This window comes from Aptenodytes patagonicus, chromosome 8 (genome assembly GCF_965638725.1).
Source record: "Aptenodytes patagonicus chromosome 8, bAptPat1.pri.cur, whole genome shotgun sequence".
Classification (NCBI taxonomy): Eukaryota; Metazoa; Chordata; class Aves; order Sphenisciformes; family Spheniscidae; genus Aptenodytes; species Aptenodytes patagonicus.
In genome coordinates, this window is record NC_134956.1 from 24,706,933 (window position 1) to 24,734,603 (window position 27,671).

The 27,671-nt window shown below is 42.3% G+C and overlaps 1 protein-coding gene across 3 annotated transcripts in view; it reads right to left on the reverse strand.

Annotated features, from left to right (window-relative positions):
* RAD18 (RAD18 E3 ubiquitin protein ligase) overlaps positions 1 to 27,059 on the reverse strand; it is a 64,244-nt gene extending 37,185 nt beyond the window's left edge. The window contains exons 1-7 of one of the 3 annotated variants that reach the window (XM_076346721.1): positions 27,041 to 27,059; positions 22,918 to 22,999; positions 18,777 to 18,838; positions 17,245 to 17,315; positions 8,969 to 9,327; positions 6,718 to 6,817; positions 3,833 to 4,017 (exon numbers count right to left, since the gene is read on the reverse strand). In XM_076346721.1, coding sequence (XP_076202836.1) covers positions 3,833 to 4,017; positions 6,718 to 6,817; positions 8,969 to 9,327; positions 17,245 to 17,315; positions 18,777 to 18,838; positions 22,918 to 22,999; positions 27,041 to 27,046 — 865 coding nt within the window. In that variant the 5' untranslated portion in view covers positions 27,047 to 27,059. Of the gene's footprint in view, positions 1 to 3,832; positions 4,018 to 6,717; positions 6,818 to 8,968; positions 9,328 to 17,244; positions 17,316 to 18,776; positions 18,839 to 22,917; positions 23,000 to 23,527; positions 23,616 to 27,040 lie in introns of those variants that run through there. The other 2 variants (XM_076346722.1, XM_076346720.1) reach the window with 2 other exon arrangements.
* Between the last annotated feature and the right edge of the window lie 612 nt (positions 27,060 to 27,671).

Genomic DNA, 27,671 nt, shown 5'->3' on the forward strand with positions numbered 1-27,671 from the left:
TAAATCACAAAGAGACAAACCGGCATTAGCTCTCCAGCAGTGAAAACTCAGACTCCAATCACAGGGAAATCCAAATGGCGTGGTTTTACACCAGTGCTCGGCGGGCATTTGTTCACACAGAGGAACTGCTCCCATCTGCAGCAGCTGAGCAGCAGAGGCAGTGCCTGAGACTAGGGACCAGGAGGCAAGGTCGGGAGCTGCGGGCCTTGGCCGAGGCGCCTTGCAGCAAGCTGCACGGTGCTTGCCGGCAGCTGGCTCTCAGCCACCTCCTGGGCCATTGCTCTCATTTCCTTTGTATTAAATTCATGGGAAAATGTAATCTTTTCAAATCATATTTGAATCTTACTCTAGCATACTACAGTGTTTCTGTTGTGTACAGGCATGTCTTATAAAGAGTTTCCATTTCATATTGTACCTTTAAACAGAAGATAGAATAATGACATCTACTGTTTATCTTATTTTTACCTCCGAGGACTACCTTCCAAGGCAATGCAAAACTGTTTGCAGGCTTATGTCCACAACCCATAGTCCAAAGTTGAATTACAACCTACTCTAACTATTAAGTCCGACATCTCAAAAGCACATAAACAGACGTAACTTTGTTTGTTAATATTTTAACTAAAACTACAGCTATGCAGGACCCTGCATGGTTTACTTTGACATTTACTTTTACAAATCTGTTTCTACACTTAATCATTTTCACAGAGCTACTAGGTAGCTAAGGGGTTTTATTAAAACAAACACTTTCACTAGACCGTAAAGTATCGAGGGAACAAGAAGCTTATTAAGCTGTGAAGGAGTAAAACCCGTTCAAAACTGGTTTAAGCAAAATCCAGGAATTTGACACCTATGCTTCCTCAGCAGCTCAGCTATTCGTATTATATAGTGACTTTAGGTTCACTGCTACCACTGAAAATGCATGTCTGCATCTTAAGTGCTAGTTTAATAATTCACCCTTTATAAATAGGTATTGAGCCAGAACTCAGTACTAGTTTTGCATTACTTAGGGCAGACTAGCTGAAGTGCACTGTAACACACTGTGAAACTCTTCATTTAGCTAGCCTTGGATGAATGACACGGACAGGGATTCAGCACTGCTTCATCACCAGCATCAAGTGAAGAATCACCCCAAGAGCCGAGTACCTCCCAGCACATTAAAGGACTAAGAGAGAGCCGCCTGTACTGCACAGCTTCAGTTCTAGCACACCTTGAGCAGACATGAGGCTCCAGTCGAACCAGCATCCACTTCTCAGGCCGACCTTGCTGCGGCGTAACGGCAGCAGCGCAACCCCAACCCCCTGACCCTTCTCTCCCCTCACCCTGAGCTGCCACAGCTCCCGACCAGCCCACTCCTCACTCCTACTTCAAAACTGCTCTGCTCCTGTTTAGCCATCGGACGATGGCATACCTCCATGACCTACAGCAGCTCTATGTCTGCTTCTGCCCCTGGGGAACTCGGAGAGGGGCTTTGAGAGTGTTTAATTAAATTTCCAAGATTAACATAAATCATATCGTGATTGAAATTCTGATACAAGTGCTGTTCTGGCAGACTTAAACAACAAACTTCCTAAACTTCTATCGTTGCTGAAGTCAAACACAATCTTAACTGTGTGTGCCGGTTCTCATCCCAGAGACTTCCTGAAGCCCCATAAAACAATTTTTGAAAGCATTTATGTTTATTTTCAGAAGCGCTTAGGCACAAACTAAGCAGTGACACTTGGCACCTAAATCATTTAGGCACTTAGCCTTCTCAGTCAAGTTCTTAAAATGGTTAAAGGAGCAAAATTTCATTTTGCAAATACTGTTGGTTGCTTTTCTCATACACTTGCTCCCAGAATCCAAGCCAAGAGCTGGTAAGTGGAATCAAGATTTCAAAAAGCAGGATCCTAAAGTTTGGCTGCTAAATTCATATTTATAGTCTGCAGTGACTAACTTTATTTTTCAAAAAGCACCGCATCTGGTGGTTCTGCCTGTTTAATGAAAGAGCTGAACACCAAAAACATACTTTATTTTTGAAATGCCACGGTAGTTGTGCATATTCAGCATTTCCGACTGTCTGATCACATATAAAACCACATGTGCATGGAGTTAACATATGAGCTTTTAATATTCACTTGAAATAAATACTCCCCTGTACTGTCAAATTTGTTAAATGAAAACTGATGAATTAAGTGGTTTTTACTGTGTTTAAATCCGGCATCCTTCTCAAAGGGTACTTCTCACCCCTGACCCCAAATTATTCCTGTTATAGATAAACAACAAATAGCAAATACAAAGTTTAGCTGTGCACCTGCAGTGGTATGCTATCTAACCCACAGAGATGCTGAACCCAGCCGTGCACGAGCGGCTCCTCAGCTCCCAGCTCACTGCCCTGCCTGCTCACTCAGTTCCCGAGAGTCCCACTGCCAGCAAGAACAAAAATTTATCTGGTCCCAATAGTTTCCGAGCCCTTCAGTACACACAAAAACATTCAGAATTTTTTACAACTTCTGGAAGAAATGGTGAACTTGTGCTTCAGGACTTAAGGCTCTCTGTAAACATGAAAATTAAAGAGCTCAAACTGAGGGTGAGGAACAATATTCCTCATCTCTCTACCTTTGAAATAACCGAGACCAGCTCTTGCCAGCAGCAGGACTGACCTATGTTACAGACCTAGCAGACGGCAAGCTACATCCTGAAACCAGTGCAGAAAATACAATACCAGCTATATGAGAATTTCCAGGACACTAACGGCTGTGCAGCTCCCAGGAGAGTAATTTCAGAACATGATCCTGTTAGAAATTCCTTTAAAAGCAGTGTTTGCCATAAGCTTCTAATCAAATAAAAAAATAATGTAACTATAAATCTGATGCCTATCTCTCACCCACACACACCAGTGTATTTGTGCTGTTATTGTATCACTTGCAGAACTGAACTGAGAGATGACAAATGACACATCTTTAAAAAAGATGCAAGTTTTCATCTTGTATAAAATAGAATATAACAAGATGAGCTGGGACAATTCTCCCTCTAGCTCATACATGCTATTCAAGATTTTAAAAATGGCCACACTGCCTACAAAACCAGGCAGCACAAATACCCTACTCGGATCTCATCCTCCGTGTTCCAGCCCTGGCATTTTCCAAGCATTAAGCCTGAGCACATGCAAACAACAGACTGCTGTTTAAAGGAAATTTATATTGCACTCACATTAGAGACTAAAACACATTCTCCTTATCCCATACAGCTGTTTAATTGTATATATAGTCTGAGTTTAATTGTATAAAATTGCTGCCAAACACCTAAATTGATGTAAACTCCAGCAAAACATTAACACTCTCTTATTAATTCATTCTACCCTTTGCTGTCATCTCCAAAAAGAAATCTAATTTTGAAATTAAATCCAATAAAAATGTAAAAGTCTCAGTGTATGGGAGGAAGAGAACAAATTCAGAACAAAAGATAAATTAATAATCTATTCACTTGCTAAGAACCTCAGGTATTTCCAATTTTTTGACTAAAAGCCTCAGAGTCTAATTTGGAGGCACTCATTAAAATGCAAAGTCAATAAAAACACAGAACATTTTTCAGAACATGGTTAGTAAACCAGGAAGTATCAAAGAATTTCAACACAAATTTACATCCTTGCTGGATACTTCCAGAGTATAGCAACACATTTCTGGCTTTCATTAAATTTCCTTTTTTTGCATTCATCTTGATTTAGGTAAGATAAATTCTTCCAGTTTTCCTAAATATTCAAACCAGCCTTATTCCTACCCTGAGAACTAAGAGAAGGAGAAACGCATACAAATAATTTGCAATGGTAACAACTTTCCTAGAATTTCTAACTTACCTGATTTGGGATTTAGGGAATCACATTGAGCATTATACATGTGCACAAATTCTTGGTGTCTTTTAATGAGCTGTTGTCGGGTCCCGTGGGTAGACAGACCATGTTCCTTTAGTTTCTTCTTCAAATCACGATCAGAGAGCAAGTTGTAAACAACTTTAGACATAGGCTTCCTTTTGTGAGCAGAACTGCAAAAGGAAAAGGAAACAAACTTTTTTTCATTAATACTCCTATGAAAATCAAAATACCGACTTACATTTTTACAGGGTATTTCACCCACTCTGGGTAAGACATACCTGAAAAAAATTGTTTCAGCCATGATAGACACACAACCAATTAAACAGTGTTTCACAGATGCAACAGCAACAGCTCTAGGAAGCCAGAACACTTATTCCACCTACCACAATGAAAATTTCAAACGTGCAGAAAGCAATAGGTCTAGTCGGATTTTCTTTAGGAAATGATGCAAACACTGCTCATGTAACAAGAACTACAGCTTTGTTTTTAATATCTACAGCAAAGGCTTCGGAATCACATCAGCACACGCAGTATTGTTTGTCTTCATTAGGATCAAGCCTACATTCACTCTGCATTCAAAAGGAAGCGTACTGGATTCAGATTGCTGAAACACAGGTCTTCCACCCAAGTACTGGACATGTCTTACCTGAATCGGTTGGTGAAGTTTTAAAAGCATTAAAACTGCAATCCAAAACTTGAATTACGAGATTTTTTCAGCTTTCTGGGAAAATTACTTCGAGAAAGATAGTCATGTACCTGAAAGCAAATTTGTAGTTCCCATCTAACAGAAGGGTAGTTTGGTAGTACAGAAAGTGACATTAAAGAGAACTAATAGTGCTCTCGGATGAACATCTAAAACCAAAATTCACTCCTTCACACTGCCTTATGTCAGAAGAACTCAACATTCCTGGCATAACTAGGGAAAACATCCTAATTACAGGAAACTGCCATAGAAAATTCAAGTCCTACTACAACTTTTGTCATCTAAAATTAGCAGAACAGTTTCCTTCTGCACAAATTAGCTCAGTCTTCCCTACACCTCCTGGTAAAATACACTCAACAAAGGTACCAAAATCCATCTACTGCCATGCTCACCTTCTTCAACTTAAATAATTTATTAGTTACAGAAGAGCATTTAGTTAAAGACACTTTTCTTCCTGCAGCAAAAGAAAGTTCAGCTGCACTGCTCTGAATTACAGAGAAGTTAACAGCTTCCCATTGTGAAAGCAAGAGACTTATTTGAAAACCATATTCAGCATTTTCAACTTATCATGTTGAAAATAAATTTCAAAGTTTAAAAAAAAAAAAAGGCTTACACAAAAATTATCTTTAATTCTTTTACTCTCCCATAGCCCCTGTAGCACAGCTGGCAAAAAAAGATGCATTACCACAATACACTTCTCAGGAAAAGACTTTTTTCAGATTCTTTTGGGAAATATAAAAAATGTCATTGAATAATTAAGTCTTTTGAAAGCCCTGAAGAAGCTTTGTATCATGACCTAGGAGAGTGATGACAGCTTTGCAAGCAGACAGCTACATGACAACAGTTTTGAATCTTAACGTTGGTGGGGTTTTTTTCCCATCCTTTAGAAATGCAGTGTTCTTTGTGAACATACACTTACCTGTTGTAATTACTCCTGTGCAGGTTTGGGGGACTAAATTATCAGTTCCGCTGAAATACTGCTCAACTGTTAACTTAGCATGCCATGTGCTCCTAATTTAAGAATAAACAGAGCTAAAATTCCTCAGAGAAGAACTAGAGATGTGCTGTTACTGAAACCCAAACAACACTGCCATAAAATAAATACATTGCCAAAAAGCCAGCATTTAATACACAACAGCCAGTCCCTAAGGAGAAGTATCTTGCATGATACTTTCTTAAGATCCAAGCAGTCTAGATAAAATAAGCAAAGTTTAAAATTCTGTTAGGGACATGGGCTTGATACCAAAGAAAGCTCTGGCTTTTATTTCCATTCATTAAGAACAGAGAAAATACTAAAAATATCCCAAATGAAAATTAAAATGTAACATCAGATTTCAATATTAATTTACCATTTATTCATTTTCAAAGTCCTTTAGCTTATAGATTGCATTCTAAGCATGACTGAGCAAAATAAGAGCTTTAACATAAAATTACTTTCTAATTCAAGGTTCACAGGAATTTGAAATACAAGTATGCAGTAAAACCGCATGCAGTAAAAGTCCCTTGCACTTCTTAAGTCTGATCAGGTAGAAATAATAATGGCCTAAATTTATGCTAGTAAGTAAAACAAACTGAAATCTACACTTATGATGTGAATGTGGTGATCGTGACAAATTCTAGGGCGGAGGCGTAACATCAAAGGTATGCATTAATCTTATGGAAATTCAGATCTCAAAGAAACAACCTTGACTGGGGCAACTTGAAAAGAACTACAGTGAGCAGAGTGAGGTGCAATTTTTATTTTTTAACTTGACAGCTAGTGAAGCAATTGTCTTTTGCCCCTTCTGAATCAGGGGAAGCAATTCATTCACAAAGTGAAAAATGGGAGTAAGTGTTATCTGAATAGAATTTTAATGCTAGCGAGCAGAAATGTGACAAGAATAATGTACAAAGTTTTACTCCCTGTGTTGAATTCTTTAAAACATTGTCCAGTGTTTTCTTGCCACTAAAAGCCAAAAAGTAATTCTGCTGGTGATCCACATACTTTCTTGAGAAGGAAGAATCACCACTATCATATTTATACAGTGATTTTTAGAGTGATCTATACAGCAGGTAACCAAGAATCAAACACAATCCACTGTGTTATAACCCATCAATAATATTTCTTATTTCAGCAGTGTAGAAAAATGGCTACACGCATATAAAAGTTCTTAAAGTTGTTTCTTACCTTCTGAGGCTGTCCTTCTTCTCTTCTCTTGTCAAGCAGCTATCCAGATGTTTGTTTATATATTGCTCTGGAATAGCAACCTCACAAACAGGACAATCCACTGCAAACAAGGGAGAAGGAACTTACTAGCGTGTATATTACAGCAAAGAGCAAATGTTTTCATCTGAAAAACTAATTGTTGATTGAAGAAAATGAAAATCCAGAATTCCAGATTTCTTTTTTTAAATGATCTGGCATGTCGATCCAGAATCTTAATTTTTCGCTCTCATTTTCATTCCAGAACACTTATTTCCCTCTCTATGTAATATCAGAATGGCTCTCATCTTCCCTGCAGTCAGATGGAATGAAGTCTCTAATAAAAATCTAGAATAACATACATACTACACGGAAACCTAGGGGCCAATGTAAACGTAAGCATATTTCCGTGCTAATGTCTTTCACTTTTGCAGTATTTCACTCCCAAATAAAGGAAGCTGCTTCATCTTGATAAAACAGTATAGCACAAACTTTATTCATATTAACATAATGTTCCCAGCCTATGGCTCTCAACAGGACTGTCAATACATGAGTTAACTCAGCCCCACAGGAATCCTATGACCCAACCATGCCTCACACTCATTTCTTAGTACAGATAACTAGATTTTGTGACTTGGGCTCAGAGGGTGAGAAACGCTCCATAGCATGGTCCCACACAACTCAGAATTCTTCTTGCATCATATTTTGAAGAAGCACCTATAAACATTACCCATAAAGACAGTCAAAAAACACAGACTTAAAATATTTGTCTTTAGCAATCACATTATGTCAAAAACAAATGGCTAACTTTAAATGAACAGTATGAGAAAGAGATTCTTTAACTGACATCCTCTGTATTAGTATGAAGGAAGCTGGTTTTGATTTAAAAGACAAAACAGAAAACAACCTATGAAAAACACTGTGAAATGTTGTGGGAATCGAGAGCGTTATCTGGTAACACTGCATTGCAATTCCTGACTCCCGTGACATCATATTCTAGTCAAAGGTTAAAAAAAAGAAAAAGAAGAGTTGGGACAGTAACATAACACAATAGTTCTGAGCAGTCTATTATTGTATTTGAAGTTAACACTTCAATTCTTAAAGCAGAAACAAATAAGACTTACTAAAACCACTTCAGCACTGCCTCATTTTAAGTCTTTCATTTACATTGCTTGACCAACTACTTTGCATTTGTGGAAATAATTTCAGTGTAATGCATGCTCGAGGATCTAATAAGGTCATAAAATGGTAAGCAAATGAAAATGTCAATTGCTCAAGAATAAATGAGCGGTAAAATTTCATGGATTTAAATTACTAACATGAGCAAGTCTGATGCCTAAAACTAGGAAGCGTAACTTCTGGCTAAGTTGATGCCATTTTCATATGGCTACTTTTCCGGCTGTATTACGTCTTTAAGCAGTATTTACCCAGCTAATGAATAAATATGAACTTCAGAGTTCCAGCTGAATAAATTGTTAAACAAAGAACAGATAAATACGAACTAATAAGAATCAGTGTTGGACTCCTACATGGTCTTTTATTTTAATTTAGGCTTTCAACTGGGTCAATAGGATGGCTGCCATCATGTCAAAACTAAGAGGATTCTGTCATTTTATTGTAGTTGATTAGTATAAATGGGCATTTTCATGCTTCAAAATAAATTAATCTTAACACTGCAGTATTACAGAAGAATAAAGCAGATTACTTTCTTCTGGAGAGTGTATGAATAGGAATATTAACAAAACTGAAACCATGATCATTTTGATTGTGGGTGCACCCCTCAAATAACAAACACATTATAAAATACCTTGCTTCTGGTTACTTAAGGATATGAGAGCAGAATGAATGTCGATGTTGTCTGTCTAGTCATTACAGGGAAGGAGAAGAGAAAATGACTTCATTTTTTACTGAGTCAGTCTGTTATGCAATTACTGTTTTCTAGAGTTGTTACTCAAAGCAAAGGAATCTGTAAGTGTTGAACTCCATTTAATTACTTGGCATCAGCCCAAACTTCCTCATCAAGAATATGCTTGTAGCAGAGCTGTCCCACATAAGCAGTAATCTGAATGAAGCATAGTCCAGTTAAACGGGAAGCATCTGAACATGCCAATGCAGATCAGAACAATGCAGAGAAGCGAGATGAATGCCACGTACTGAAGGTACTTTAATGCGTACAGCCAACCACAACCAGACTTCGGGAAGAGAACAGGACAAAAACAAAAATTAAGCATCTCACCTTTCTTGACTACTTTTACCACAGATGCAGAAGACTTTTCATGACTTTTGGTGCACTCAGGACTCTCTCGTGATCCCACTTCATTGTCTTTACCAGCAACCTCTGCAGAACTGCTGTAAAGGTTATGGCATTCCTCAGTTTTGAAAATCTTCTGATCTGTTCCTGCCAGGCCATCTGCCTCCTTTGTCAAGGTGCAGACTTTTTCCTTTCTCAAGAAACTGTCAATCACTGGCACCTCTTCTTTTAAAACTGGCCAAGAAATAGGACTCCTAACGTGGCTTTTGCCAGCTGAATGCCTGCTACAGGCCAATGGAGATGAAGTCAGTGGAGTATCCAAGACCAACTGGAACAGCTGTTGTCTAGAAGCATCCAGAAGACAACATGCAGTTAGCTACATTGAACAGTATTAGCTTTTTCTCTGAGAAGAAACCAGAACGAAAACAGATGGAGCTTTTCCTCCATTCCTTCCTCCCTCTCCCCCTTGCAGCACTTGGGAATTGGCTAGCCCACACAACCCAGGAGCAGGAGCACGCAAGCTGAGCCTTGCCATGCTCTACAGAATCAAAGAATTATCTTTCTGATTTTCAAACAAAATAAATTACATTTTGCAGATGTAATAAAATGCCTCTCGAAACATCACATGGAACACAGTAAAGAACAAAAAGAGTTGTCCCCCTTACTTGAAGATGGTAGATGACCATTTTCAAGCCAGAGTACTTCAAGCACTGTAACCAGCTGTGACAGAGGCTCCTGAAACCAAAGAGCTTAGCAGAAAGCATTGCCATATTCCTTCTGTCCCTCCTTACTGTGGATCTCCTTAGCACAGCTGCTCACTGCCCACCCAGCTGAACAGAACCCACCAAGAGATAACTCCATGCTTGTCAGCTCTTGAGATTTAGTGTCAGCTAACCCAAACTACTTCTGTCACGTTTCATCGAGAATGAGCCAAAGAGCACAAACCCTCCATTCTTTTCTCCTATAAAATAAGGGAAAAACATAACCGTCCTCAAGAACAGCCCGCTTCAATCTCCACCAGAACGCTTACCACCCATCTATGCATGCTTTACCCCTCACTTGTACTTCCTACCCTCCTCAGGGCTAGCAAATGTCAAGACACGAGTTAAACAGAAGTCTCTTTTCAAAGAAATAAACTTGTATTTTATCAGTAGGAACACAGTAGCAGCAGAAAGCTCATTCTCTTGTCTGTCTCATTAGTGCTATGAGGTAATATGAAGAATTATAAAGTCACAGTTGTCCTAACTCAGGCAATTGCAAAAGATCTTAAAGACATGTTTTATTCCTACCCCCACCCCAGGGGTTTTTGCAGAATCTTTTTATTTTACCATGTATTTTATACAGATCAATCTAAGATAAATTAAGCCAGAGACTGCATTCTTGCCAGGGAGACAGCATAGCAATGCAGCTGTCTAGACTGCCCATATACCTTGTGGTTCACTTTCACTCCTGTATCATCACAGGTGGAGGGAAGGCTTTCCCACTAACATCAACGATGAACAAACCACATACCCCACTCTTACCCACTACTACTTTGACAAGAGTCCTTCACATCCTGAGGATCACAACAAAGTTCATATCATCCAGCCAAAGACAGCCAGCAGAAGTACACACGCAGTCATTAACCTACTCCTCTTTAATTCACTGCTCCATCATCCCTTGGCAACCTGTACACCATTCACTTGAGCTCTCCAAGAGTGTAAAGCCTGCACAGCTGCCAAGCCCCAGCCTGCTGCATCCTCAGAAGTCCTATCCAAAAAAAAGGCAATTACAAAAAACGTTTTACCATCTACAAGCTCTGACAAACTGGGACAGCTTACAAAAAATGCAAAATCTTAAAGGAAATGAAGCATCTCTCTAACAACGAATGGAGGAGATGGGTTCACCTCTTAAGAGATACTCTGTCCCCACTTGCTAAGTGGGGTAGGGAGGACCTCCCTTTCACTTCTCTTTATAGCAGGATAACACAAGAGGAAGGGATGGGAACAGGGATAGCTTCTGAGGATGCCGAGGAGCCTACGAGCCCAAAGGCACCAAAAGGCACAGTATACCTCATGTGCCCCTGTGCCTCCACCTCCCCAATCCATGCTGCGCTGAAGACAGTTCAGCACTGGGTAACTACTTGGAAAACTTTTCAGTCTTTTAAAATAAAAATTTTTCATGCCTGAGAAGAACAACTAACTACAAGTTGTCTGTATATATCAACTTGTTTTTAAAAGATACATAAGTCACCAGATGATCCCACAATTGCACTAGTTTAGGTTGGGTTCCTGGTGAACAACCTGCTCAGCACACCAAACACTCTGTACTGGTTATATTCAAGCTAGATCCAGAAGCCCGATTTGGAGTTTAAGTTTCCTGGATTACAGGATGTAACGACCACATCTGTCAATGGCAATTCACATCTGTCCCAAGACACTCTAACTTTCTGCAGTGCAAACAAGTGCAATTAAGCGTGGCAGCAAAACTATGTTTTTCTGTCTGCTTATGCCTAGATATGGACTGGAGGTTTTTAAGGAGGTTATTTCCCCGGCTGACACAGACACAGAGTGGTCTAACTACTGTTGGTGTAGGATCAACCTCATGGGGAACTCAGGAGCTAGTTAATGGGAACATAAACAGAGTGCCTTCGCGCAGCCCTGTCCCACTCCTGCTTCACATTTGCTGTTTACAAGGGGTGTATTTCACCCAGAAGTATCAGAAAGGTCTGACGGCATGGTCTGCTTGACACGGCCATTAGCAGCAATAATTGGCAGACAAAGGATCTCATTTTACAGCAGATAAATGCACAGTATTCTTCAACTTAAAGGTAACAAACTATAGCCTCAGAAGACTTGTCACATCACAGATGGTTATATTCTACGATCAGGTTCAAAAGCGAACAAATTAGTTGCCTTTTATTCCTAATACACTTAGGCAAAGTTTAATCCTCAAAAGGATGCAGCTGGGTGTTCAACTAAAGATGTATTTTTTTAAAATTTTTTTCCCCTTTTTGAACAAGGAATTTATCTTTTGGTTATGTAAAAAAATGTCTATTTATCCAGGCTCCCCCAGGTTTTCAAACAGGCAGCCTACCATTAAAGTAGCTAATCAAAGTCAACACACAGTCTTATCATTATTCTTTTGGCTGTTAAGCAACCATTTTTACACAAAAGCCCAGCATCCTATGCTACAGCAAGCTAAATTCTGCATGGCTCAGATTAACAGATATGTAAATGCAATCATCTGGCATCATATCACAGTTAAGTTTTCCCACAAAATAAAGAATGATACAACCCCAAAAGGCAAAAATATCTGAACAATTAGCCAGTTGCCTATATTCAGTCTTCATCGAGAGAACGCAACTGATCTCCCTCATCTTTTCTGCGTATTTTCCTATTGCTTTTGAGAGCTCCTCCTCTTGCCAAAGTAACACATTCTACTATCTGTAACCACCGATTACGTCTGTTTATTTTTCCACAACATGTATTCACTAGCTAAAATGCGTTTCCCAATGTGTTCACACTAGCTGACAACAGTCCTAAAAGTCAAACTTCACATCAGTTTACCTTTTCACCAGACTTAAGAGCGATTTGTATGTCTTTTTCTCAACATTTCTTTCTCAGGAAGTATCACAACAGTACAGCTTATAGTACCTCGAATTCTCCGAAGCGGAGAACTTCAGTCTGATTTGCCCCTCAGGATGGCTACCAGGCCAAAACGCATGTTTGGAGGTGGGCTGGGACCTGAGACAGACTGCAAACCCAAGCAAGGGGCAGTTGAGCAATTCCGATAAAGGCTGAAGGTAGAGCTGGAGGGAGGAAGGCAGCTCCATGGCCAGCAGAAGCAGGCGGCAGACACACAGCAAAAGGCTCGGAGTGCAAAGCTTGGCATTTTTGCAATGAGTCCTGTATGAAAGGATAGACTTCTGAACTCAGGAGAGTTGCTCCAGAGCTGACAAGACGGAGTACCCTAATAAAAGACCATCTCACTTCAAATGCAACTTGTTCACATTTGCATGAAGGCAGACAAAATAAAGAAATATTCTAAACAGAAATTTCAGATTCTGTAATAACAGTTGTCTCAATAAAATATGGTCTGGTATAAAACAAAGAGAGAGAAACTGGAAAAACAATACAAAACCCAAAACCTATCCTATCTTAAGTCGATAACAGAGGTTGTTTTAATTACACCATTAGTCTACAAATAATCATATGGAGTTTTTCCTCATATTGAAGGATAAAGACTTATGAAAAGACTTTCCGAAGGGATCTGATTTTGGCACAGAATCAATGGAAAGAACACTAGGACAAGAATATGAAAACTTGTTTGCCAAAACACACATGAAATCTCTGTATGCCCTTTTTTTTTGGTGGGAAAATACAGAAAATGCTAGGACTAAATTCAAAAGAGGAGAGAAAAGTCCCAGACTGGTTTTTCCCAGAACATGATATTTTGGGCCCACTGAGCAGCTTCACTGGCTGTGTGATGACATCTAGTGGCCCTGCCGGACAGGCCCCCCAAACCCAGGTGCCCCAGGGGTGGAAGAGCCGGAGCACCGCAGGCACTCCCCGCACAGCCCTGGGCTATCCGACAGTACCTTTACCAACTGTCACTCCCCTCCCTCACCGCCAGAGTGAATTACTAAATTTCTCTTTATTCATAGGAATTCTGATAGCCGTTACTGGAGTGATCCGGACAAGCCTGACTAGAGTGGAAGATTCATCCTTCGTTCAGAGACAGACAGCAGAGTCAAGAGAAAGCATGCAGTTAATGGAGAAGTCCATGCTCTACCATCACCAGACTGCCCAGCTCACCTAGAAACTGATTCTACTGGTAATCCTCAGGACAACACAATTTTCAAAAAGCTCTGCATTTTGCATGCAGTTTTCAACATTATCTATTACATGCTCTTAAGAATTTAACACAGACTACTATCACCTCTGAAAGGTTTTAGAAGTTACAATTTTACCTTCCTGGCACAAAAGCAATAAATGCATCACAGCTGACAAGCCTCAGTTGAAGAGCACAGGCACCCTTTAAAGGCCGAAAGATGAATTAACAAGATGTTAGTGAGTCCTAACAGGCACTGTTATAACCACTACCCAAATCCTCCTCTGAGACCCATCCTCTTTAATCGCTGGCTTGGGTTAGGACAGGGATTTATGATGCTTTTAGTTTAACTAAAAATGGACAGTCATCTTAATACACTGTATACAGCATACTCTCTCTGCCAGGCATGCTTTAATAACAGTATAAGCACCTTGTGAAATTATTTTTCTTCAGATCTGCAAGACCCGCAAAAAAAATTTCAGTGTCCTCCTTCATCGAGATCCTGGTTCCCATTTTATGGTCTGTTTACTTCTCCCTTGCCGAAGCAGCTATGAAGCAGAGAAGGTAGGTGGGAATCTAGTGCTTCCACATAAATAAATTCCAGGGAAGAGATGGGGTTGTGAATCTTCCTAGGAAGAGCTCACACAGGACAGTCCTAACTCTACTAAAGGACAATTTCTCTCCTCGAAATTCCTTCTGCAGTCCTGGAAGTTTAGTCAGTGTATCAGAAGTGACAGTACCTGCTCTCTCAAGCGCTCAGAGTGGATGTCTTTATTCCTCTGACTCACTAGCTGTCAAGTAACCGTGATTAGGAAACTAAGATAGAAAGTTGAAAGTAAAAACATATTTTTCTTCCCTACATATGAAAAAAAGCACAGATCATGTTCAGCAAGGACTAGTTTTCTACTTATGCAAGTAGAATTCTAAAATCTATTGCTAGATTTTCTAACTAGGTGATGCAGAAACTGACAATTTTCACCAAAATAATCTCTTTATTAGAGGACTATGAAATCAACTTCAAAACAACTGTAAAACTTTATACTTATTATATACTTATTTTGGAAGACACTGGCCTCACTGCAACTGATAAAAATATTGTTCATAAACGAAAGATGGCACAAACAGCACTCCCTGTCTCGCTCTCCTGAGCTGGTCAGAGTGGTAAATTCTGCCTGCATAGCACGGCACAAGCAGCAGAGAGAAAGCTGAGCAAAGGTTGCTCTCACCCTGACAGGAGCCTATGGGCATAACTGATCAGAGCGATGCATTCCCTTAACTCCTTCACTGCTCAGGATCTTTGTGTGCACCTGAACACAAGGGCAGGGCAATGTGAATTCAGACCTATTAAAGCCTATTCAAAACTGCCCCTCTACCCTTTCACACAGAATTAACATTAATGGACCGTAATGAACGACATCTTCACTTTTACCGGGAAACATCAGAGTCCACCACTTCTACGGGGAGGAAGCAGGACTCCCAAAACGCTCACTGAGCGCAAGCGATAATGAAGGCTCTGATTCTGCAAACACTTGTGCACGAGCTAAACGTTGAGCAAAAGTACAAATGGGATCAGCACTCAGGTCTATTTAGAACGATTTCTATTCCACGCACACACTGACCTGGAGCACAGCTTTTATTTTGCTAAGTACTACCAACATTAACATTTTCTTTCCCTACAGGCCTGACTTAAGAAACGTGTTTGAATTTTGTGAAATACTGAAAAGATTTAAGGCCTAATTTTCATAAATGTTTAACCACCTGAGGCTCAAAGTCAAGCCAGGATGGACTTGAAGAGCTTAGCAGGTTTCAAAAATCAACGCCCGGACTTCGGATTTGTTTTGGGGAGGGCCAAAAGGAAACAAAGCAGATGGGGAAGGAGGGGGGGAGACAGAAGATTTGTCCTGTACCAACATCGCTAGGGCAGAAACGAACAGTGCTCTTATGCTTTAATGATACTCATATCACGTAAGACTCTCCAGGCAAGTAGCGTTCCCCTCAAACTCAGGATCATCTGCAGAGCAAACGCCATCGCAGGCTGAGAGCCACGAACGTGGGGTGCCCAGCATCTGAGTGACACAAGATTTACCCACTATCTATATTCCTCTTATGGGTCTGTCTTATTAAAGCAGTTATCTTAGTAAGCCATTTGTTGTTGGGCCTTTCTTACCGAGACCCAGAAAGAAGCCTGTACTGGCTCTTTCCCACCTCACCCCCCTCACCCGGTACAGAACAGGACGCTACATTTTTTGTCTTATTGATCTAACTTTATGTTGAGAAATTGATTGAACTCCGAGTCACAAAAGGAAAGATTATTAAACTACTCTGACTGGTAAGATTTATACTGATCCATTAAAGCAGTCAAAAAAAATTAACGTTTAAGATTCAATATCATAATGGGTCCAAGTCAGCACTACTTGTTCCCTACAAAATTAGACATTCCCAAAAAAAAAAAAATAGTAATCCATTTATCACTAGGAAACACTAAAGGCAGAGTTCAAGCTAAAATAACAGAACTGTAGAATTTCAATTCTTCAAACAAAATCAATTCAATCTAATAGCGGTCATACAGAAGATTAGATCTTCATCACAGAGAAACTCTCTCAAGAAACAAAGCCATAAACTGAACTATGCCCCCTATCACTTACGAAGCAAAGAATCTCATTGACTTCAAGCTCCCAAGTTAATTTCAGAGAAAAAGATGATAGTGTATCTGTCTCCCGTAGACGTAGGAACACCTACAAAATACCTAGCAAATCACAGAGCTGCTTCTAACCAAAAGAAAACAGAGAAGTAATACATGAGACTTTACCAAGTCATACTTATTCCGTTGTTCTTGTCTTTCAAACAGATGAGGAGATAAAAAATTAATTAAAAGTGAACAGAAAAGTAGATAAGAAATCCAGGTGAAAGCGCAATACTCCATTACTTTTCTCATCCAGTAAAACTCACATTTTTGGTCCCTCAATACCTACATTTTTCCCATTCAATGACTTCACCAAGAGAATTCCCTTGCAAGTTGACCATTACCACTGGACAAAATGTTTCTGTTCAGAATTTCCCCTGCGCACATAGGAAGGATCTTAGAAGAAAATCTTTATTACCATTATTTTCACCATAGAATCCTGGCACATCTTGACTTCCTACATGTTGGAAGAGACAGTAACTTACACGGCAGCTAACCAGAAGCAAAACCAAAATGAGCTTACACAACCCCAACACATCACCTGAGTGGACAGCAACCTTCAGCCAGAAAACTGTAGGATTTTTCCAAAAGCGTAAACATTTGTCTTTGACAACGCTTCTGTCACACCACAATTTTTTTGGTCAGTCCTCACACTGCTCCTTGCTCTGCTTCTCTACGAGGACTCCTGGCCTGGTTACACAAAGTAAGTCACACCTGCCTTTCCAGCTGCCAAACCAGAGATTGTATTAATAAAATTACAGTATACCTTGCAGAATTAAAGCTCTTTACTAGTTCATCTAATGTCCGGTTATTTTTCAGGTCAGATTCCGAGACTGCCTATTAAAAAAAGAAAGAAAAGGGGAAAAAAACCTAAACATTCAAATGCAGTGAAAACAGCAAGTACCCAGAAAATGTTCAAGTGATCAATAATGTGTTTCTTGGATCTATGCCTCAACCACCCCCCCCCCCCCAAATTGCTATGTGAATGAAGATGCACAAAGTATAAACATTTTTTCCTGAAAAATATCCCAAACTAAAGTAACTGCCTGAGAACTGTAAGTCTGGGAAATGACAGGTAATAGATAAAAATGAAGCATAAAGCTAAAGCAACAAAATCCAGTGTACCCAGTCTCCAACAATGCTTTATTGTAGCCCAGTTCTAATTATTTTGAAAACCAAAACAAGGATCCCATGAATGTGATAAGAACCTTAAGCAACAAGGCATGAAAACTGATGAAGGGAGATGTTAATCTTTTGAGTGATTATGGAATGAAAACACAATGAGGTGACTGTGCATTCAATACATTATTTTTAAACAATTTCTGATTTTTATCCCTCTGGCTGTCTCTCTCTGCTTTTCTTTTTTTACAAAGCTTTTACTGGTCTTGCTCATATCAATACCTGTGACTTTTAAGAAGGCGGTAGTAAAATGTACTCCCCAGAAAAGTACATCAAGTAATCTGCACTTGTTTGAATGTTTAAAAATTGGCAAAGCTACAAATAGATCTGTTTTCCAGTCTTGAAAAGTCTAGTGTGGTTCATACTTTAGAAACACAGAAGAAAATTACTTCTATTTTGCCAATATTCCTGAAGCGTCATTCGTTGTTTTTAGGCAGCCTACCGTTTTTTAGGGGTTCAATAAAGCCCAATTGGCTTAAGATGAAAAGTTAGATTAAGGCCTAGAATAAATTGCATTCTGTGTTCTTTAATCAAAAAAGGCCTTCAAGTCAGATTGTAATAATCACCCACCTGCAGAGCAGGCCAAACCTGCCTCTAGTGCTTTTCACATTTAACCTAATTCTCATGGCAAACGCCTCCTCTCCCTGGTGCGTAACATAGTCCTCTCATCCCCAAAAAGGCTACACAGTAGAGTCAGTGAGTTTTAGGTCTAGGTGGTCTGTGGGCACTTCTAAAGATTCCTTGAAAGATGAAGTGAGGCCACTCAATCCCAGAAAATATGTGTGCTTAAATTTCAGCACTCGTGTTTTAAATGCTGGTGTATTTTAACAAACTAGGAGGCAATGTTAAAATTTTCACAACAGATTGTATACACAGCTGTGAGCCAAAACCCAGGTTTGATGCTCCATCTACTTCTGCCTATGCTGACAGAAGAGTAGCTCTGAAACGGGAGAATTCCAGTTGTAAGAGCACCACGCTTTGCCCAAAGAGCTGCTCACCAAAAGGAAAGGTGGCAATATATGACCAGGATTAATTATTTAGCATAGTCCAAAGGGAAAAGCTCCTGAGATTTGCCAAAAAATAAACAAAAAACAAGCTGAGGAAAAGAAAAACACTTACCACACAGCATGTTGGACACTGAGTTTTGTAGGACAAAAACTTGCGTATACAAAGGGAACAATCTGGAAAAAGGAAATATGTAATTTTTAAACAGGCATTCTTCCAAATGCAGTTCAACGTCCTTACCAGTATATTTTCTTCTTGTACAATATATGCAAACTATTCCACAATACACCAATATTGAAAATATACCATTTTTCCATAGCATTAAGATTACCACTGTAGCAAAAATATCTGTATTTTATGCAAGCATCTTTCAACATTTAATCTCAGTCCCTCTGTCAAAAGCAGATGCTTACTTTTGTTTCTTTAACACAAGACAAGAAAACCCTTGTCTGCTACCACCACTAAAAGCAGCGTGTTTGCACTGCTCACTCTGCCACCACCGCTTTTTTTTTTTTTTTTGACATGACTAATGTTGGATCACTTTCACCTTCCTGCATAGCCCCAGACAAATGCTCTAGCCCCTCTTTTTCCCAGGTGTTTCTTCCCCTTTCCAAAACAATACCAACCTGTTGTTGAGGAAAAAGGCTAAAAAGGATGGGAAACAGGACTGGAATGCTAAGTAAGAGATGGCTTAAATGTTTCCCAGGAAAAGCAAGTCGTATCATCATCACAGGATGCTTCAACAGACTCTTTGGTGAAATATGGCATAAGCTTCATTTTGTCACAGTAAATTCCTGAAATGATTCTGCTTTCTCTACTTATCTATGAGCTTTCATAACCACTTCAAGATATAAAAAGCTTCATCACTCTCCAGCAAAACAGACATTCACTTACTGGATCATTACTGGTCAGAGTCTCAGCACTTAACACACTTAGCAACAGCTACCTAAGCAGATATATTTCAAAGACCCTCTGTGAAGGAGTCTGAAAAGCAGCAGGAGCATTAATGCACTAATTCAACACTTAAAAACACAAATCCATCTAAATACTCAGAAATTACATTACATAGTAAGATATGATATGGGGCGAGGAATCCATAAAAAAGAGAAATAAACTTTTAACTGAATGAATACAAATCAACTTATAGATCTAGCCTGCCAACATCTGACAAGCAGCCACCTTCAGTAAGCAACGGGACTGACCTATATTTGCAACCATCACTGTTCATAGCCAGGGTGGCTGAAGCATGTTCAAGGATAATAAATCACATAAGCTCTTAGTCTTAACGTTTGTGCCTAGGGCTGGCTCTGGTCCCATGCAGAGAAGACAATGGCCTCACAATTCTCTCTCCCCAGTCCCTTCTCTCCCACTCGCCTCCTCTTCCTATGGGAGAAATAGTCCCGCCACGGCTCAAGTCTCAGCCTGCCATTCCTGGGGTAGCATAATAGGTTTCCGTCTACTGTAGACGGCACATACACCGAGAATTAAATGGTGCCACAAAGTTCACTTCCATCTGCACTGACAGACCAAACCCACCTGTAAAACCACATCTACCAAACTAATTATAAGACTCAGCCACAGCACTGTATTTCAGTATACAGAAGAGAATCCCAAAGTATGAATTTAATCTGACAACCATCAGATGCTTAATGACAATGACAGAGTGAAAGTATACAAGTCACTACCAGCAAGTAACAATCTCTATTGAGTTTAAATTGGAAGTAGCAAGGCTGTGAGAAGAAAGAGGAATAAAACAAGCCTGGCGCAAGAAAAGTCAGTAATGCCACAATTTACACACCACGCATCAAAGACCATAGGTGTTTTTTTAAACGAGCAAGCAATTCTGAAGCCTGCTTAGCTGGAAACATAGTAGCCATTTCAATACAGATTTAAAGAAAGGAAAATCTTGGATGACAAAAAAGAGCTCCCGCCAACAGCTACAGCCAATTCTATATGAGTAAGTCAAACAGACCCAGGTTCCCCTGCCCACCTTCCAAGCTACGCTGGCCCCAGGCCAGGGCTGCGTGGCTGCACTCGCGCTGAGCTCTGCTTGGGATAAAGGCTCCGACTTCGGCACACTGCTGATTCACCGGGGCCGGCGGCTGCTCCCAGCACCAGCTCCATCCCTTGCTGGAGGGCAGCGCCCTGACGGCGGAGGCAGCAGAACGCAGAGCTGAGATACCCTCAACCATCGCCTGCCACCATCCCCCGGCTGGTTCCAGCTGCCTGGGCTCCTCAGGAGAGCAGCACGTTTTAACAACCCTGTGCCAGCGATCATGCCCACCAGGCAGCAAGAAGCAGACCTGGCAGCGATAACATCTTACACCACCTCAGCTTGGATGGACTGAGTTTGTCCTCTTGGACTGGAAGTGTAAGAAACCTCAGGGCCACAATTCACTCCATCTTCAGATGCTTTTATTATGTGAAAGAAATATGAATGGCACATCTATACTGTCAATAAAACTACAATCCAAAGCACTGTGGAAGTTAAACAACTACTGTCACGAGAGCTACGGAATGCTCTCAGTCACCCAAGAACAAGCAGAGGAGGAATTTTAAGTGGCTATAGGTGCAAACAGATTATAGAGATGTCTAGAAGCCCTGTAATAGATCATTAAGAGAAACAGAAAAAAATTTTGCAAGCAAATGTATTTCATTTCCATCTATTCACAAATAATTACTCATTAATGGCAGAAGGCTTTTTGCTCCAATTGTACAATCTCAGTGGACTGAGGAGATTACACAGAGGCAACTGAGTAGAAAATACTTCAAGAAATCTTGATGTATTGTAGAAAACTTAGGCCTGCTGCAATTTGCAGGGTGAAATTCAATGTGTAATCTGTGAAAAAAGACGACATATTCTTTTTGAAGCTAGGGGCCTCTGAACCCAGCTGTGTCACAGGCAGGCTGTACACCAGCTACTGTAGAGAATTTCCAGTGCTCCCCACCATAAATACACTGTTTTCAATGGTGATAGTTTTGCCAAGCTAAACTAAATTTCATTGCCAAACTACAATGTCCTCCTTCATGTAAGGAAGAGGAAGTGCTATAGTTTCTGAACAAAACAATTATAAGTATTTATTTCAGTGTGAGAAAAGGCAATGTACTTTCCCCTAATCTGACTTTCAGCAAACCACTTCACTACCACGTTCCAGCAGATATCAGCTTGAGGCAGACAGAGCAGCACGGAACATTCTAGCTCATAACACTTAATGCTCTCTGCCATCACTTGTCCTCAAGATGTTATGAAAGATATTGAAATGAAGAATTGTAGGAATAGGTGGCGTTTAAGCGCATTAATCCAGACAACATGTGTTTGTGTCATCAGAAAGTTGCAACCATAATTGCACAAGGAAAGGTTGCTGGCTGCTTCACAGCTTTCATCCAAAAGAGCTCCTCAGAGGCAAACGTCCTTGCTGGCTAAGCCATGAGTAGAAGAGCTACATGTTCTCTAAAGGAAATAAAGGATCAGTAATCTCTGCTCTACATGCCAGTAAATAATAAATAGTCAAAAGATGACTTGTCTCCAAAACTCTAAAGGAGAAAACCCTTTTTTGAGGACATTTTTCAATAGTTTTCTGTCACTTGGCTAAGACGCAAGAGAATTTTGCCAGCCCATAGGGCCCACAAGGTCATTCTCCAGTCTTGTGTTTCCTGGGAAAGATGTATGAAGACCAAACCATTCACTCAAAATTTGAGTACACCTTCTTCAGCCCTACCTGTCTGCCTTAATCTGTCAACTGAATGACCAGTCAGGCTTAAATAGAGTCACAGGGCCAAGACACACTCCCTCCACAGCCACCCCTGTACTCCCTGGAATGTATGGCAAGGTGCACTTACATGAAATACGTTAATTCTAAATTCCACAAAGTCACAGGATAGAGGGAAGAATGACCTCATCCCCCATTATTGCCTTGCCACAAATGCCCCATTTATGTTGGCTCCAACTCGAGCAATTTTTATTAAAACTACTGTTTCTGTGCAATTTTTATTAAAACTCAAGTAAATTTAAACTGCAACCACTGAGTCAATAGTGATGTATTAATTGACCCTCCATAAAATACGTGACTGACAGGACAGGAGGCACATATTTACAACGAAAAAGAAGTAGCAGTTTTGTGTTGACCTCTATGAACTCAGTACTCATGAAGTTAGTACACGAGACAGTAGGACGGGACGAGTCCCGCAAGAGCAAGAAGTTTACACACAGCACTTTCAGTGCGAGAAGTAATCGTGCTCCTTACGCCGTACTCACAGTTATGCGAACACTGCGGAATGATCATCGCAATGCTGAAGTAATCAAAGCATATCCCACACCGCAACAAGTCATCCACTGCCTGCAATGGAAAGCCGAGGTCACTGAACAGCTCGCGGTGGGACACCGTGAGTGACGGGCGCGCTACCGAGCGCACAGCTCCAGCCACGTAGTCTTTCGCTGTACGTTCTCACACAATACAGATCAAGGTAAATCGCCTGCATCGGGCCAGGGCGGATTCAATGTCAGGGCGGTACAGCCGGCAGCACCGGCAGGAGCGGCGGCAGGCTGCCCCGCGGCTGGGCCGCGCGGAGCTCGGGCCCGCTGACGGACGGCGCTCGGCCCCGCGCGGGGGCACGACGAGGCCCGGAGGAGCGGGCCGGGCCGCGCCGGGCCCTCGGCCCGCCGCCGGGGAGAGCCGCGGAGGCCGTCCTCCGCCCTGCCTGCCGCTCTCCAGCCGCGCACCTCGCAGGGCAGAGGGGGGTGCGGTGCCGGCGCGGCTCCGCCCGAGGCCGAGCCGCCCCGCGGGACGCTCACCGGACGACCCGCTGACACCCCGGCCGCCATCTCGGCCGCCCTCCCTCCCTCCCTCCCGCCGCGCCTCACGCACCTTCAGCGAGGACAGGCTCGCCGGCCACGGCGGCTCGGGCACCGGCAGCGCCAGGGCCATAGCGGCGCGGCCCGACCTCGCCTCACGCCCTCCCGGCAGCGAGTCTAAATCCCCCGCTCTGAGCCCTGCGCGCCGCGACCGGGCCGCGCTTCCGGCGGCGCCGCGGCTGCCGGGAGCTGTAGTCCGAACGACGGGGCCGGGCGCCGCCCCGCCAGACGCCGGGGCCGGGGCCGGGGCCGGGGCCGGGGCCGGGGCCGGGGCCGCGCCGAGCCCGCTCGGGAACGGGCCGGGGCCAGGCCGCCTCGCTGGGCCGCGGCGGAGCCCGCCGGCGCTCCAGCCCCGCCTGCACCGGTGCCGCTCGCTTATCAACGCGCACCCCCGTCCGTTTTGGTTAATCTCGATGCTCTCTACTCCCGGTTCCCAGTAAACGCCCTTCCGGGGCCTCTCCCCGCACAGGTGCGCGGGCAGCCTGGGCCCCGCCGAGCGGGGCGGCCCTCGGCGGCCTGGGTTGAGGCCGAGCCCTGAGCCCGCTCGGCCCGCCCCGGCTGCGGCCCCTCGCTCCCAAAGGGGGTCGAAGGAAAACCAAGGTGTCGACACAAAACCTGCAGCGGGGTCGGGGCGCTGGCAGGCTCGCCCCCCGCCGCCGAACGCGAGTGCCGCTGTCCTCGGCTTTTGGAAGCCGGCGCCTGGGGAGACGCGGCTACCCGCACCCCCGGGCGCGGCAGGACCTGGATACTGAGCCTTCGAGTAGCCTGTCAAAGCTGTGAGCTTCCCGTGTGGCAGCTAGAATACATTCCATTTTCATTTTCTAATGACATTTAATTCAACACCTACTTGGGAAACTTTAAAACCCTATAGATGAGTATTAACTGAAGTAATTTTTCAGCACCAAAGGCATCATCTACCAGGCATTTTCAATACCTTCCTCTCCCCTTCTTAGTGCACATGTGGAAGTTACCTCGTAACACAGACATCCCCAAAGGAGCTAAAATAATGGCACTCTATGCGTTCGTCGTGTTCATCGAACTCCTGTGGACAGCTTATGGATGCAAAACAATTCTCAACCACTGTGATAAGTTGTTTACTCGGGTGACAAATGAGATGTGTCATTGAGTGATCCCATAAGCTAGCTGTGAGAGTCTTCACCCGTATCTTCCAGGAGATGTTCATTTAAAAAACATCTAAGACACCCTGTCAATGAGATCTGGAAAAACGGTCCCCTACCTAAGTTCCCTCCTGCAATTAACCTATTCCACCACCTCACAATCAGTCCTGTTTTCTGTTTACGTTTCTCCGTACAGGTGTACGTCAGCCCTTTGCTATGGGAACGACCTTCTGCACAGACGTGCACAGGGCTGTGCTGGGTTGCCGTGGAAACGGGCATCATCACCATCACCTCTGTCCTGGGCATGGCCAGATCCGGCTCTTTGATTTCCGCAGAGGGGACATCGCAAAACCCAGGCTAAAAATACATGGCCTTATGGATGAAAAACAAAAAAATGGCAGGTTGCAATGATCATGGCTGAGTACTGCCGATGTGGTTTCAGAAGGTTTAATAATTGCCTGGGAGTTTGGGGGAACTTAGCACATTGCCAAAGGCATGTAGGATAAAATTGCAAAACAAATTGCACTGTCTCGGTGCAATTCAAATTTCAGAAGCCAGCTATTTACCAAGTCCGTGCCGCCGGTGCTCGTGTAGTGCCCACCGCACATGGTGCTCACTGAAGGGGAGCAACGACAGTCCCCTTGCAGATACTCCGCTGCAATACACTGATACACTTCACACTGTTACGAATTTTCCTGTTGATTAAATTTGTTGTAGCAGAGGTTTTTACATACACACACAATGCATATTTAACTATTCTCTATATTAGTCTGCAGAACAATAATGCGTCACTTTGCCTCCTTCATTTCATAGGTTTGCTTTAAGCACTTCACTTTTGTAGCTGCTGGTGACTCAGATGTGCTCTTGTCTGAAAACCATGCGCATGCATGCCTGATTTGTCCTATGATTTTTTGTAGCAGTGTAATTTCCAGGGTCTTACTCCTGATTTGTGCTAGTCTGATTTTTGAATCAGATAAAATAAAGTCAAGCTCCATGATGTGGCACTCAATAATTCTTTTTTATATATATATATATATAAAAATATATATATATTAAAAAAAAAAGTACTCCATGACCCACATGATAGAGAAGGTCAGAAGAAATTATCATAATGGTCTGTGCTGGCCTTACAGGTTATGAATCTCTGAATTTATATATTTGAATGGATCTGATTACTGTCTGACACTGGCTGAAAGTGCTAGAATTTACAGAATAATTTCATTGCCATTTAAGTGCCCATTCTGTTCACCTCAAGGAATCCATTTCTTCTGCTTTCTCTGCTGCGAGCTGTGAAAAATTAATGTATCAATCTCTTATGGTTATTTTTCAATTTTCTGTTCTTTCTCTTCCCTCACGCACTCTGCAGATCTCATTCCAGGTTCACACACTTCCTGACATGAGCTTATTGGTTGGCAATTAACTCATCCTCCCCAGGAACGGACACAAGGGTTTAATTACTACAGCAACATGTTTATTTTTTATTTTGGTAGACTGATGAATAGCAAAGGGCAATGAGTTTATAGCTGAGCACCATCCACACAGGCTGCTACTGAATAAAAAGCAACTTAAACTATTTCAACGGTAAAAGCACCGTATCAAAACAACTGGAAAACCTGTGCTTTCACCTGAATCCTGTACAAAGGAGTTAGGGAGCATCCACCTTCTTAGGCAGCGTGGACAAATTGCCCCCTTAGCCTGCAGTGAGGGGGTGAGCTCAGGGCTGTGGGTTGCTCCGTCTCATGGGCAGCGTTTAGCAGAGCCATCCTGCAGTGCCTCTGGTTTGCGGTGGCTCCGTGCTGAGGGATCTGGAGAGACACGAGTGGGGCATCAGGGACGGAGCTGGGTGCCATCATCACCCAGGGGTCTCACCCCACGGAGGGGCAGTCGTTGTTCAGAAGCAGCAAAGGACATTTCAGTTGGAGCTCAGTCCGGCGGAGCGGTGGATGCCCACCCAGCCTTGGCAGCTAAAAGAGCGTGCTCATTTGCAAGCATTTTCCCCGCGGGGTGCAGTCCTGTGGGCTGTCCCACAGCAGCTCTCCCACCGCGGGGAGAGGCACTGGGAAGCCTCTCGCCCCTCTCCAGCCGTACCGGACTGCCGGGAGAATTTGGTCAGGCAAAACGCTCCAGCCTGCTCAGTTGGAGCCTGCTTGAGCACGACGGGTCCCAGGGAGCAGATTTAAACCCAAGGACTGCTGCAGAGTGAGGACAGTTATCCTCCTCTGTTGGAATGCTTCCCGTTGTTTTATTGGCACTTTGAACTTTGGTATAGCAGTATTAAACTGGTTTATTTTGCTGAACTACCAAGTTACAACTTGTTATTATACACAGAACACCAAGACAGAGAACATACACCCTCCTCCCAACCCCCTGAAATATCCATTTAAATTAAAATAGCAGTAGGTACCAACCTGCATTTCTGTAAGCTTATTACCCTGTTCTGTTAGCAGAGATAAATGTATGGAAAAGCTTAGTAGGAGGTGGAGTAGCCTGACATGAAGCAAATCTCCAAAAGCTACTTATTTTCATATGTACTGTTGAGACAAATAAGTGGAGTTTTACATAGTTCCCAGCTGGTTGCGCACAACAATAATCTAAAAAGCATTTGTTCCCAAATGGTGCTCCAGCTTCAGTGCTGCTTACAGAACTGTTGTTTTTCTCCGTGCTCTGACAGACAAACAGCTCGTCTTCAGCTGCCCTTAGTAGCTTGCTCTTAAAACGAAATACTCCACCAGGATCTGCCTCCCATATGTATGTGTCACTGGACATACTCTGTGATAGAAATACAAATGCACCATGGAAACAAGCCGCTGGGACATGAGCATGTAGATAGGATGAAAATCTGCAGAAGAACATACTGTACTTCAAAAAAAAAAAAATCAAAACCCAAACCGTAGAACATTTTGAATTGATTGTTTCTAAATATTTTCAGAGAGTCCTTAACATTTAAAGCAGTGGAAAGTTTCTCGTCATGTCATTCCCAACTAAAGAGGAGAAGAGCCTGAATACCATGAGTAAGATTGTTCAAAAACATTTAACATT